Source organism: Melampsora larici-populina (assembly GCF_000204055.1).
Source record: "Melampsora larici-populina 98AG31 unplaced genomic scaffold MELLAscaffold_64, whole genome shotgun sequence".
NCBI classification, from domain to species: Eukaryota; Fungi; Basidiomycota; class Pucciniomycetes; order Pucciniales; family Melampsoraceae; genus Melampsora; species Melampsora laricis-populina.
The window spans coordinates 178,619-192,230 of NW_006768828.1; the positions used below are offsets into that span (position 1 = coordinate 178,619).

At 45.9% G+C, this 13,612-nt stretch overlaps 1 protein-coding gene across 1 annotated transcript; it reads right to left on the minus strand.

Moving 5' to 3' along the window:
- Nucleotides 1–8,988: 8,988 nt before the first annotated feature.
- MELLADRAFT_68223 (uncharacterized protein) lies at nucleotides 8,989–13,244 on the minus strand (the record flags this gene model as incomplete). Its single annotated transcript, XM_007416749.1, has 8 exons — nucleotides 8,989–9,228; nucleotides 9,318–9,908; nucleotides 9,998–10,353; nucleotides 10,428–10,559; nucleotides 10,647–10,752; nucleotides 10,878–12,247; nucleotides 12,326–12,710; nucleotides 12,819–13,244. 8 exons carry the CDS (start codon nucleotides 13,242–13,244, stop codon nucleotides 8,989–8,991), a joined length of 3,606 nt encoding a protein of 1,201 aa, XP_007416811.1.
- Between the last annotated feature and the right edge of the window lie 368 nt (nucleotides 13,245–13,612).

Here is a 13,612-nt window from a genome sequence, read left to right on the forward strand (position 1 = left end):
CTCATAAGGCACTCGATATAACCACGACCTCGGACTGCCAAAGTCTGATCGATATCATATGGACTAAATATTTCCACGGGGCCGCTTTAGAAAAAGCGCGACTGAACAAAGATCCCACCCAGTACAACTTGATGTTGCGACTCCAAGATTTTGGTACTGTTGTCGAAGCGCACGAAGCCACACGCACCGGAGACATAGGCTGGCTGATGCTAGTGTGGAAGCAATGGGCTATAATGGCACAAGGGATCAAGGGGCTAAGTCATTATGCAAGGCATATACCCCAAATTGTGTTACTGTTAGAGGAAGACTTACCTAAAGACCTCGCACACGCCATTAAGCATTCCCTTCTCATTCCGTCCAATGAACGCGCGGACCATTGGCTTCCAATCGACGAATTCCTAGAAGTAAGCATCTTCTATCTCAAGCGTGTGTACAATGATACTGTGAGTAGAATATATTCTTACTTAGGACAGCTGTTGTCTTTTTGTCATTACATATATTTTGTAAAAGTGAAACATGCTTTGATGCCGCGTCACAGGGACATGGAACCGACATACGACGTCTCACAGACCTCATATCGACCCTGGTTCCTCTGGTGTGTGGATGGCTAAACATGTGTTTTCAATTGCAAATATTGCTAGCATTAAAACGAATATGTATCTGTCCACAGCTGAGAAGACTAATGCAGCTATTCAAAACCAACTCGGGCCATACTTTGCTATTTCAACCCAACCTCAACTCCATCACCGGGCCATCCCTTTTGGCATTCCTTGCATACGCCAAAGAGCATTTGGGAGATCAAACCGCCCGACGTCCGTCTGCCCAGGTGACCAACATATATAGAGAGGGTGAGGTTAACATGGTCAAACTAATTCGTGCCGACGCTGTAGTATTTAAAGCTCAACAAGAGCTTTACAACACCTAAGAAGGGATAATCTACTACGTGTAATATAGTAGAAGTTGCCTAAAGACTGCCTTCTTCAAAGAAACCAGCACAAGGGCACTTGCTGACCACTTTGTGATAACAGAGAAAAGGATAAAAGGCACCAGAGAAATAAAGCAATACTGTTGTTAAGTATTATTCCCAGATTTTAAGCGCAAAAAAGTCACACACTATGTTTATTACTAGCAATACTGTTGTAAGTATTATTCCCAATTAGACTTGTAGTCTTTAACACACGTAAATAAATTTCTCCTTACTTTTGAAGGGGCGGATTTAAGTGATCTTAGTACAAATATAGTAAATAAATGATGATTTATAACACTACAACAAAGGTATAAGATGCAGAAAAGGGCGCTACAATCCCAAAATCATCAAGGAGTACTTATATCCACATGTAACAATCTTTACAACAGTCAACAGCCTCAAAAACCAATCAAATCCGCCTAAATAACCCTAAAAACCATGTAATGACGCAATGTAATGATCTTGTTACTAATGTATGATGTAATTTTCACAGCCAAAAGTGATCAATGACGCAATGATGTAATGTACAGCACTTCTTAAGATGAATACAGGTGATTTTTTCCTTGTAAACTAGCTGAAACCCAATTTTTGAGATTACAAATTTTTTCAGATGTGCTCCAATTTTTGATTACTAAAGTGCATCTTGTAGCCCACGTGTTACTGATCATTTCTGACACCTATAAGACCTACTTCTGATGAGTGATGAGTAAGATATTGAGTTGTGAAGTTAAGGTTTTTGGTGTTACATGTGTCTTGTGACTGTAAATTCAAGATTCACACCAATTTCTTATTTCCCTTATAACTTTTTACATACACCTCCGTTACTAATGATTCAAAGGTTGTACATTATGTAATCCACTCTTCTGCGTTGAATGAGCCATCTACCAACTTATTCTGACGTCATTTGACATATGTAATTAGCTGAAAACCTTCATTTTCGACTATTTTCACCTATTTTCTTCACTTTTCACACCTTTTACTAAGCCTTTCTTGCCTTCTGTAACATTACACAGTAATCTCCAACCGTGAAAATCCCTAAAAACACCCTTGGCAACTTTATTCATTACTAATTCTACTGTTACATATGTAAAACTACCTGTAAACCCTTGTTTACCAATTTCGACTTTTTCCCATTTCCTTAATAACTTCTATTTTCTCTTATCAACCACCAAGATTAAAGTTGTTGCTGACTAAAACAATGCTCCTCTTTCGTATTCCAACCCTACTAAACCCATAAACCTAATATTACTACCCTAAAAACCATTTCCAACCTGTATACCTCTATTTTCGAGTTTTTCTTATGTTTTTTTCTTTCTTTCTTTTTGTAATCTGTTTGTTAATAGTTTATACTTATCTTGATAAGTTTGTTTGAATGATAAAATGATGTAAATATTAAACTATATGTAATATAATTGATGTAATTCAAAATTCGATTTTTTTTGATTTTTTGATTGGTCTCATATTTTGATTACCACAACGCTAATGCTGGTCGGGCATTGCGTTTCCGCTGGGGGGCGGCTGATGTGTTGTTGTCGTGGCACGATCAGAATCCAGAATGCGCTGGAGAATAGTGAACCGTAGTTAGCTCCTGTATGTTAAATTTGCGCATAACCAATTTAAAGAAGCACATACACTGCTTGTAGACGTTTTCTTATTTGCTAAACCACCATGCGGTGAATCCGCACTGCGTTTGGTCCTTTGGCGCAAAGGCACACTGGGTATGGTTGTAGCGGTGCCTCGTTTGCCGGCAGAAGGGCCAGGGCCAGCTTTCGCTGCATCCGCTTTGGCGGCAGCAGCGGCTGCCCGAACGTCCTTTTTCGAGGCAGAAGCCACGGCTAGAGCCTCACGCTTGGCTGCTGCAGACGCCGCCGCATCGTCTCTCTTCTGCTTGGCCATTTCCCGCTTTTTCGACCGTGCCAATTCCGCCTCTGCCTTCAATTGTATTCGTCGCAATTCGGCATCTAACTTTTCCTGAGCTTTCTTTTCAGCAGCCGCGGCTTTTAGCGCTGCTTTCGCATGTGCGGCCTCCTGCTTCTGAAGAAGCTTGGCCTCGCGCGTTGCCGTCTTACGGGTCTCTGCACAAGCTTGTGAGAGGAGGGCACCCTCAACGGATTGAACCGGTATGAAGGGTCCGCGAGAGTGTGCTGGCCGTCGTTCGGCGGCTTTCTCGATGATCGGATCCGCTGGGCATTCCGCTCGCCAACGTATGACAGCAGCGAAATGGCATTGAAATTGGCCAGGTATTGATTCGCTAGCGAGCACAACAGCGAAGTCGTCCGGATGAGAGATGATATCGATGTTTTTGGCCACCTCCCATGCAAGTTCTCGCCCGAAATAATCTTCAGGGCTTAGGTGGCAAGGTCGAGTGAAATGTGAGTGCCAAAGCTTTTGGAATTCCAGGTCCAAAATCGTCACCAGGAGTCCCAAGATGGGACAGTCTTCAATTGGGTCGTCTTTGCCGCAGGGGATGGCGGTTCGCTGTATATCAATCACCGGTTGTGGTGGTGGTTCGGGGAGGCTGTCAATCAAATCTAGGAGCTGCTCTTCGCCCATATCAAGGGCCATATCAAAGTTGTCGTTGGTGAGCGCTGCTTGCGCGAGTCACAGTGCTTCGGCTTCTTCGGGCTCGCAGTTTGAGCAGTCGCAAGGTTGCATTTTTGCCTTACGTTGACGTTCCTCCTTGTTGAGAACCACCCACACATCCGGATCGAGAGGTATGTAGCCTTGGCTGAGGCCAATGTGGTCAGGACAAGGCCCAAAAGCAAAGAGAATCACGAAAGACAGACTTACTCAAGATCTACAGCGAGTGCCACCCTCAGACATACGGGAGTAATAGATAAAGCGTCCATCCTGTTGTCATCCGACATCACCGTTTTGCTGTCAAAATCCTCCACGCTGTTCTTGCCGTTGGTTCGAGAGTGTTCAACCAAGAGAAAGCCAAGACCTCGTCGACCATCACGTCCACACCTTCCAGCCATCTGGATGAAGTTGCACGGGTCTTGTCAGCCCACGATGACGACCCGGCGAACTCGATGCCAGTTTTGACCCAACCCAAGGGCGAGCGTGCAGCAGATAACAGCCAGGGTACATGCTACATATGCCTCGACGGCGGCAATTTTGGCGTTGTCTCCGGTGGTAGCGTGGTAACGTCGAGCAAACTCAGATCTGCCATTGCCGGCTTCTGCAGGGTGACCTCGTGCATTATTAATCAACTCTAAGTAGTCTAAGGTAGCGTTTTGGGTGCCGGAATAAATGAGAGTAGGTGGAATCGCCTTGTTTGGAATCAAAGAGTGATGGGTGAACAGCGTGCGTAGCGAGGCATGAAGAGGCCGTTTGAAGGCCCTTCTGATGAGCCGGAGTTCGGGCCGACATAGCTCGGCTCTTACAAAGCGCACGTCTCTTGAATCCAGTTTGAGGTTGACCAATATCGCAGCGACCGCTTGAGGCGTACACGTTGCCAACATCAACAATAGAGGTACCTTGTCTGAAGCAAGGAAGCGCCGGGCTAGCTGGCCGTAGGAAGGGCGGAAAGCACCGCCATCGTGAACCCGAGTCCAGCTGGAGAGTTTTTTGGCTTGCCCGCTCTCGACGAGGCCCCATGTATATACCATGTGGGCCTCATCGACGACATTGAGTACCAGCCTCGACTGGAATCGGGGATCCGACCACATGTGGTCAAATATTGCGCTAGTTAACGCAATTTTGGGGCTCTAACACCGCAAAACAATATTCATATGATAATCAGTCTGGTTCCCAATATTGAACAAAGGTAACCGGAATGTAAATACCACATAGACAAAGGTGTATTTCCCTTGAATGATCGCATTACACATCTCCTGTGTGCAATTGGCGCCAGTCAAATTCACGCCATTCAACTTTACCGCGTCTTTCTCGCTGACCTGGTGAATTCAGTTGATGGTGTGGTAAGCCTGCTGCTACCGAGTAGAGAACAATGTGAAAAATCATAAACTCACCTGGTTGTCACCTAGTGCATCTAGCGGGTTAATGCTCAGCAGTATAGGAGCGTAGTGCTCAGCATACGCCAGATAGAGCAATTCGGGCACTCTGCTTTTTCCAAACCCCGTCCCCGCTAATAAGAACGTTGTCCGACCATTGATGAGGTGGACCACCGCGTTGATTTGCTCAGTTAGAGCTGGGTATCCGTATCTAGCCTGAAACAAGTCGCTTATGATTTTGGCTTGTTGGTCTGCACTGATGCCGATGAGCTCGTCTCGCAGTTTGGGCCGGGCAGTGATTGATTTCGCTACTGCTAGTGCTAATTCCTCTGCATTGGCTGCAGAAACACTCCTTCGTAGCATCGCGAGTGGCCAGAGTCGTGAGTTGTATGGAGTCGTATGGGTGGTATGCGTGCGGATGTGGTGCTACTGAAGTTTGGATTTTGTGTACTTGTCAAAGATTCCTTGCCGGCTGACAAACAGCAGTTTGTCTACGTGTTTTTGACCTTTATGTCCCCCTAACTGGGTTTTGGACGCCGCAGTCATCCATTGGTCATGTACGGCCCCGAGTTTTGAGCCAACCACTTTTTTGCTCACATCTTTTGCACCCCTGGGGCCATATAGATATGGCGTGTGGCAAATTGACAGTGGAGGTTGTGCGCGTGATTTTCATTATCAACTTTTTATGAGTTGATAAGTAGAACTTGCGAGAAAGTGAGATGACAGATTTTTGGCAAAAGCCCTGTCTAGTCTCACGCCAGAATTTTGTGATTAGCCGTAAGTCCCTCGCTGGCGCTTGGAGGTATACGTGGTACTTGTACCCCGGGGCCACGCGAGTTGGACTTATATAAGTTTGGGTATAACCAGGTTTGTTGGTACCAACAAACTCAATTTTTGAATCTTGCGACAAGTCCATTTCTTTGGGAACCTTGTACTCCTAGGAAAAAAGGAAGTCATTAGATAAAGAAGGATCTGATTTGACAAGCTAACACTTACATTTGCCTTAGATCGCTTGGAGGATGTGGGTGTGCCACCCTTGGAGGTCGCCGCTGGTGAAGTTGATTGGGCATGTTTACTTGTTGACAAGCGTGTCTATAAGTAATGTATTGTTAGTTCTATCCCTATGTAATATGACTGTTAGGATGACAACACTGACCTTTCCCTTTTTGGTCGACTTCATCCTTGTTTGAGAGGCTGAAGGTCCTTCCTTATTCACTTTCTTCTTTGTTAGAGAGGGAGGTCAAGGTGATGCAGGACGGTTAGCACGAGGACCAGATGTGTCCAAACCAGTGGCATCGTGAGGCGTCAAGAGAGAAGACCGTGAGTCCTTGGGAAGTACTACAAAACCTGGTTCCTGACAATTTGGATTGGGTGGTCAGAGACTGAGTCATCTTGCAGAGGATGAAGAAGAGTTGGCAGATGCCAATTTGGAACCTGAAGCAAGTTTGAACTAAGTTGTTGAGAGACGGGCATTGGATTAGAAGTGGATGGAGGTTTTGTTAGAGTGTGAAATCAATCGCAAAGGGATAAACAATGAGAGAAAGTGCCGCACTTACCTTTCAAAAATGGAAAAGTGGGATGTACCACAAGTGAGCCATTTCCGAAAGAAAGCCCAAGTGTGGTCCATTGTATGAGGGTCTGTAGTCGATGGTCTGTAGTTGGATGGCTAGTTTGTGGTGTTCATGGAATTGAAGGTGGTTGTGGAGGAAGTATCTAGAGAGTAGGATATGCTCCTATCTATGGTTTTGTCTGAATTATATTGGAGAAAACTCAGTATGTCCCTATCTATGGTTTTGTCCAATATATATCAGACAAAACCCGGACCCGGCATGTATTGGAGCGGTCACTCCAATACCTGAAATCCAGCATCTGGATGGTGGAGCAGAGCCACCGCTATATGTAGTGGTGCATATAGCGGTGTGAAATCCGCTCCAATACCGCTCCACAACCGCTAAAAATTGTGGAGTGGTTCCGGTATTGGTGCCACAGGTGCAGGGTGAAATGATTTTAATTCAAATCAGGACCAAGCAAGCTTTATCAAACGGCCTAATGAAGAAAGCTGTTTCTTAACTTTCACATGTGTTTTCAGACCCCCAAATAAACTGGTTAAGGTTCACTTTGAGTGAAATCCAACTTTCACCAACTTCTGGAGGTACAGCTCCGGTTGTTCAAAATTGTGCCCAAGCCCTAATGACACATGTCACCCAGTAATATGTCATGTCAAATTGTGTGTCATGTGGTGCAACCAGCTTTTATGTGGATGTATGTGTAATTTTGTTTCACACAGTGTGAGTTGTGCTGAAGCCGGGCTGTGGATCAGGGTGTTTTTGCAAACGAGGAATCCTGATCAGGTTTGTCCTCCATGTGTTGTTAGGCTAGCGGTAAACTGGGGCCTTGCCATGGCCTCGTCAGGGGTTCGACTCCCCTACAACGCATCATGTGGGGTCACCAAGGGGTGGCTCATTCTTTTCCTTTCATACATTCTTTGTGTCACCTGTGAAGTGGCTAGATCTTTTTATGCCTCAAGCAATACACTGATGGGCTGGTCATGATTCAACACGGGCCATTTTGTAACAGGCACAGTCAAACAAATCCACAACTGTGTATCTGGTGTGTGCAAGTTAACTCTGCGCAAGGGGATCCCATTGAGTCAACCAGACACACAGAGAGGGTGTTAAGAACCTCTGACCCAATTGAGTGTGTTTCAAAGGTTGATCTGGTGTGTACGGGAGTTGTGCTTTTGGGGTTTCATACACACGGGCCTCAAGAGAGTGTAGTGTTTCAATCTCTGTGATCCAGAAAAGCATTGGAATTGTGAATACATAAGATTCAAGAATGATGAGCCATGAATGAAGTCAAATTAGTATCATAAGTGGATTCGAGCCATTGAATTTTCATGTGGGCACACTGATGTACTTCCATCAATCCCCGACCCCAGTGCAGTGCAGGGGCCCAAAAGCTGTGGTAAAAAAACCAGCATCAAAAAAGGAGCTTGAGAAACACAAGAGAGAGCACACAAATTCAGTGAGAAGAGAGACATTTGAATAATAAGAGCCAAAAACTTGTATTGAGACAAAAACTTGTAAGGGAAAGAGTGAATGGAGACTGGATCAATTGTCATTTTCAAATGTCATTAAGTTTCTCAGGCAGTACACCTCGATTTTGCAAACCTTTCGAGTGCACATAGGCAATCCAACTCCTTGTGACCTTGTCAAATTGATGAAAACTTCACCTCATCTTTTGGCTCCTCTTGAAGATCAAATCAAATGGCTGGAGTATGCTTACTGCTCTTCTCAAAAGGGATGCTCACTTCCTCTGAACTTCCCAAGCATAATACTAGAAAACATTTGTAATCATGTGATCCACGAACTACTGAGTAGATTGCATCATGACTTGACCAAAAAAAATGAAGACCGAAAAATTCAACAAAATGAGATCAAGTTATGATTCAAATGCGAAAACAAAGTGATACATATGAAGTTTTAAAAAAGAAATTATATGACGAAAAAGCTTTGATTAAACCAAACAAAAGATTATAAGATAATAAAAAAGAAGTGTGTCTGTATGTGATGAAACAACCCAGATCAAAAACGTTACCCCTAAAGCTAGTCCACATGTGAAAAGCAAAAAAATGTAATGGAAAATAGTGAGAAATGTTGATCTTGAAAAACGCGCGATTTCAATCTGCGAAAAAGAATAGAAGAAAATCATGAAATCTAGAGAACTTGGTTTTTGAGAGACAATGTTGATTGGCGAGTGAAAGAGATTGACTGAGAAGGTAGACGACAATAAATAACATCAGATACGAAAAGCCGTTCGCCATTTAGAAACATTATTTTCTTAGTCGCCATGTCGCTAAAGAAAGCACCAATTGAAAAGAGATAATAAAAAAACGTCAGAAAGCCTGCGAGGAATCCGAACCGTATAACTTGATAAAAAAGCCTCCAGAGACTTACATAAAAACATTTATTACCATGAGGACATTGTGGCCACCATTTGCACTTGATATGCCGTCCATACTGATCATAAGCAGACACTAACAAAGGAGGAAGTAAATAAGCCAAATCAGTGTTGAGCCTTTTCCACATAATCAAATTGAGACACACATCTCTGTTTAGAGAAGTCCTTACTTCGATGCTTCCGTCCCTTTTTCTTTCCTGATCCAGCACTTGGACCGGTAGGAATATTTATATCTCGATTGCCTGACATTCGTGCTGAACCTGCAGCTGCACCCCAACCGTTGTGTTGCCGAGGCGCATTCTCATAAGAGTTTCCTCCTTGTGTGGTAGTCATGGGTGATACGGCCTATAGATTCAAATGTGGGAAGAAAATGTCAGGTGATGGCCACAGCTGTGGATATATTCCGTACGGGTGAGGAGGATTTGTGAGCTTACAGGGGCTGTAGTGATTTGTGTCGAAGCAGCTAGCAAGGCTTGCAAGGAACCTGCTTGAGATAATGACGTTAAGAGGTCCAGGTCGATTCCGTTTGGGAACGCTGACTGGCCTGTCATTTGAGAGGGTCCGGCAGGTGGCGCTACACCGCCATTGAGACGAGCCAGTATATCGCTAACAGCGGAATCTGGGGCAACGGGTGCGTCCGGTGCCGTGTTATCAGCATGAGCTCGGGCAATCAATCGCGGGATCTCTGGATCGGTGAGCAATTCGCCACCGAGTTTCATTAACTTTGGTACATGTCCGCTACCATCTTCAATTCCACGATCGCACTCAGGGGGTTCGTCGGGCGACTCAGGTATTTGACTCTCATCATAGTATATAACCTCGACCACAGTCTTCTCACGCTCTTCCTGCTTCGCAGCTTCTGGCGATTCCAACGGAGAAGTTTCAAGATTGGCTATAGTCTCAGCTGTCAAGATAACCTCCAAAGGTGTGACCCATTCCATCTCCTCCTCCAAGAACTCTTCCGCATGATGTAGATATCGACCCTCGACCGCATCCATCTTTCGCGCATCTCCCAAAGGATGATGCTGTGAAGGTAGCCGACAGCAAAGGCATAAAGCAAAAGGTACAAGATCAGTATACAATGTCTGGCGATGGAAGTGATGTGTTGACTGACCTCAAATTCTTCACCCTCATAGACCAATCTCTCAACAATCTTGATTTGACATAACTTATCATCCGGCGCAAATGTTACTCGCTTTGATGGTTTGCCATTCGGCTTGGCTTTCGGTGGCGCGGAAGAGGCCATGTTGACCTCGCCCAAACCGAGGATGGCATTTTTCTCTTTCAAGGCGGCCATTGCTTCAGCAAACGGATCATTCGGCGCGACGGTGGCCTGAGGTGGGACTGGTTCAGGCTTCTTTTTCGAAAATGCTGGTAGTTTCTGCCCCTGCCTCCCAAAGAGCCCATCGGGCACTTTGTTGGCTGAGGAGGGTTTCGTGACAGGCTCCACTTTGCGTTTTTTGACAGTGGCTGAAACGATGAAAACGAACTCACAAGGTGGTCAGCAATGAATTAATGAACGGTCTGCATTCGTCTGGACTTACCTGGCTCAGGCGAAGGTTCATTTCGCTTCTTGTTATCTTTGAGGGCAGACGCGTTGCTCGACTTGGCTGTAGAGGCATCCCTGACTGCTGTTCGCCACTGTTGTTCCAATTTTCTAGACAGGGTCTTGACGTCTGGAAATTCGGGAGCAAAATATCAGCGCGCAGGTCGCGTACATGAGTTGATATATGTATTAGCAGCCCGATGACGATATACTCAACTGTCTGAGAACCTTTGGGCGTTCACTTCTTTGTTGATCCGCAAGACTTGTTTGGCAAAGGTGTGACTCTTTAGGTTATCCAAGGTGATTGGCATCTTTTCGAGCATCTAAAGTCACAATTGTGAGTCAGAAACGTTGCGTAACGGTTGTCAAGACATCACTTGTTCCAGCAAATCGCAACCTCGATATGGAAGCGCATCGGTAGCAAAAGCTCAAATAACAATAAACATACCTGTAGTAATGACAGCAGAACCGCATCTCGCTCTTGAAATTCTGCGTCTTGATCATCAGCTACTTTCGCCTTTGCCCTTTCGTGAGCGTGAACTGAGCCTTTGAGCCATGATTCCAAGAGGCCAAGTCCCTTGCTTTCCGCGGCCCAAGCATTGTAAAAGTCTTTGTTTGCACTGGGTCTGATAGCTGTCAAGACTTCGAGTCTTCCTTCCGGGGGGACGGTAGACCAATCACCAGACTGGGGCGTCGGAGATATGGCGTAGACACTCAAGAGTTTGATCAACTTGTTGGATGTTCTCGTAGGCGTCTTCTGGATATGATCCAGTTCGGCTCTGAGGGTAGACAATCGACTCTTCCATGCTTTGCGACTGTATTGGTCATTCACTTGCTGAGGAGCAGGTGCAACTGCAGGTTGTTCGGCAGGTACGGGAGAAGCCGACTTAGCCCCGTTGCTGCGATTGGGTGCAACAGGTGGCGGAGCTAATTTGATGGTTTCAGGAGAGATGCCACCTTGCAAATTTTTCTTTGCCGCCGCCGTGTTACTGCGAGTAGTACGCGGTTGATTCACCAAAGATGCTTTAGGTTCATTGTTCTCCTGAGGTTCAGGTTTGCTAGATTGTGAAAATGTTTCCGAGGAGCTAGATACAGCAGGTGGTATTTTGGGCACGCTCGTATCTAACCCGGGTTGGATATGTTGCATGGATGAGGCGAGTGGTCGAGTTTCACCGTGTAGTGAATTGGAAGGTATATGCGACATTGAATCAGGAAATCGAGGCTGACTGCTAGAGTCAAGATGACCCATATGAGGATTGTTGAAGTAGACGAAGCCATTAGTAGGAAATGAATTGACTTGCGGTGAAAGTTGTTGAAGATGCCCATTGAATTGGTTCGATTGGATCAGTTGCGCATGTGGAGAAGATTGAGAGTTTGTTGAAGTCGACGATGGCTGAGCTGACAGTGCTAGTCGCGCATGGTGTTGCTGCAGTAATAGTTGCTGGTCTCGCGGAGTGAGCTGATGATGCATAGAGTGCTGTGGTTGATATTGTGGCATTTCTTGTAGCGGAACTTGTTGATGCTGAATTTGAGGTAAGTCAGGATGCTTCTGATACCTAGCCGCATGTTCGTTTGAAAAACCTAGAAGAGGTTGTTGTTGATCGTGCGCCAAGGCGGACTGCTGGATTCGCTCATGATAAGACTGTGCTTCCATTTGATTGGGTGCTAGCGTGTTCAGGGGATGTGTAGATGCTACACCCGTGGAGGGGCTGCCCATGTGCGCGTCTGCAATAGCCCCAAGCTGACTGCTGTAGGTCATCTGTCCCGTGAGGGCTGGTGAAAAATTATGGGAAGAAGCCTGATGAGAGGAGGATAAATCTATAACAGCGATACATAACGCTTATGAGTCATTGGTGTTGATTGTGCATACGCTGTTACTACGAGTGCAATGCTTACCTTGTACGGCTTGGGCATTATTGGTTGTAGGGTTATGCAAACCATTCCCGTTGACAGACGTACCATGATTGATGAGCGCGCCAGGATGCGAGGTAGATTCGGTGCGTTGGACGGACGAGTTCGGCTGGAAACCGTCACTCGTCGTAGATTGGGCGTCGTGAGGTGCACGTGAAGAGGAAGGAGCACTTGCTGGAGGCTGGGCTGGGGTGGGCAGAGCTGACGGGTTCGCTGTCTTGGACTGATGCTGAGCTTGAATCAGCGCTAATCGCCGTTTGATGTAGTTGACCAAAGGTTCAGGATTCGGGGCTGATTCATCGATAGGATCAATCTCAAGCTGAGCCCTTAACCAAGGAATAAAGTTCTGGCGCTGGACAAATTGATGGTCCTGTGATGCATGAAGGATGTAGACACATTAGTGCAAGTTACTTGCAGGGGGAAAATGTAGATACCTCTAGACTCACCCAGGCTGACTTTACATGTCGCCAGATCCTACGTCACGCAATTGAGGAATAAGAGAACAAGATATGTCAGCACGCTCTGGAACCGAACCTGAGCTGATAACTAGTTTCAGATGGAGTTCTGACGACTCGTTCTCAACAGTCGAGGGAGGCAGGGAGGGAGGGGTATATCTCTCATGTGAAAGGTGAGTAGGGAGGGCTCTCCTGCTTGTTGGGACTCGGTTGTGGGGTGTACTCAATGCAAAACATAACCACAAGGCTGCGATGCAGTGTAGGAGAGCGCGGTAGGCGAGAAAGCAATGCCAAACGACCGAGGACGTGACGTGGTAGGAAGAAGAGAGGTGATGTTCGGAGGAGAGGCGGCGAGAAAAATGAGAAGATACTAACGGATCGCCTGCTTCGATGGCGAATGCCTGAGGAGCCTGAGCAGACTGCAAAGGAGCGGGTGAGGGTTGGGCCATCATCGGAGACACCTCTGTCCAAAGTCTTATGAGACTGGTAGGGGATGTGCTAGATTTGTTGGTCTACAGCTACCTCAATGTTGATGTATAATGACTTCCGACCACTGAGAATCTTGTAGGCACTTTATTTCAAAAAGCAATGGACCAATGGTATCTCGGAAACCGAGAGTTGGAACTGTAGTGTAGGGAGCGAAACGTCTCCACACCTTTTGCTGTGAAGGAGAACAAAACAGGATTACCGACAATCGTACCGTCAGCTTTTAGAGTCTACTACCTTGGATTAGTGCATCATATCATCTATGATGACGAGGTTGCACCAACCAAGTTCCCTGGATGAGCTCAGATTAGTCACTTTGAGTGTTGATGAG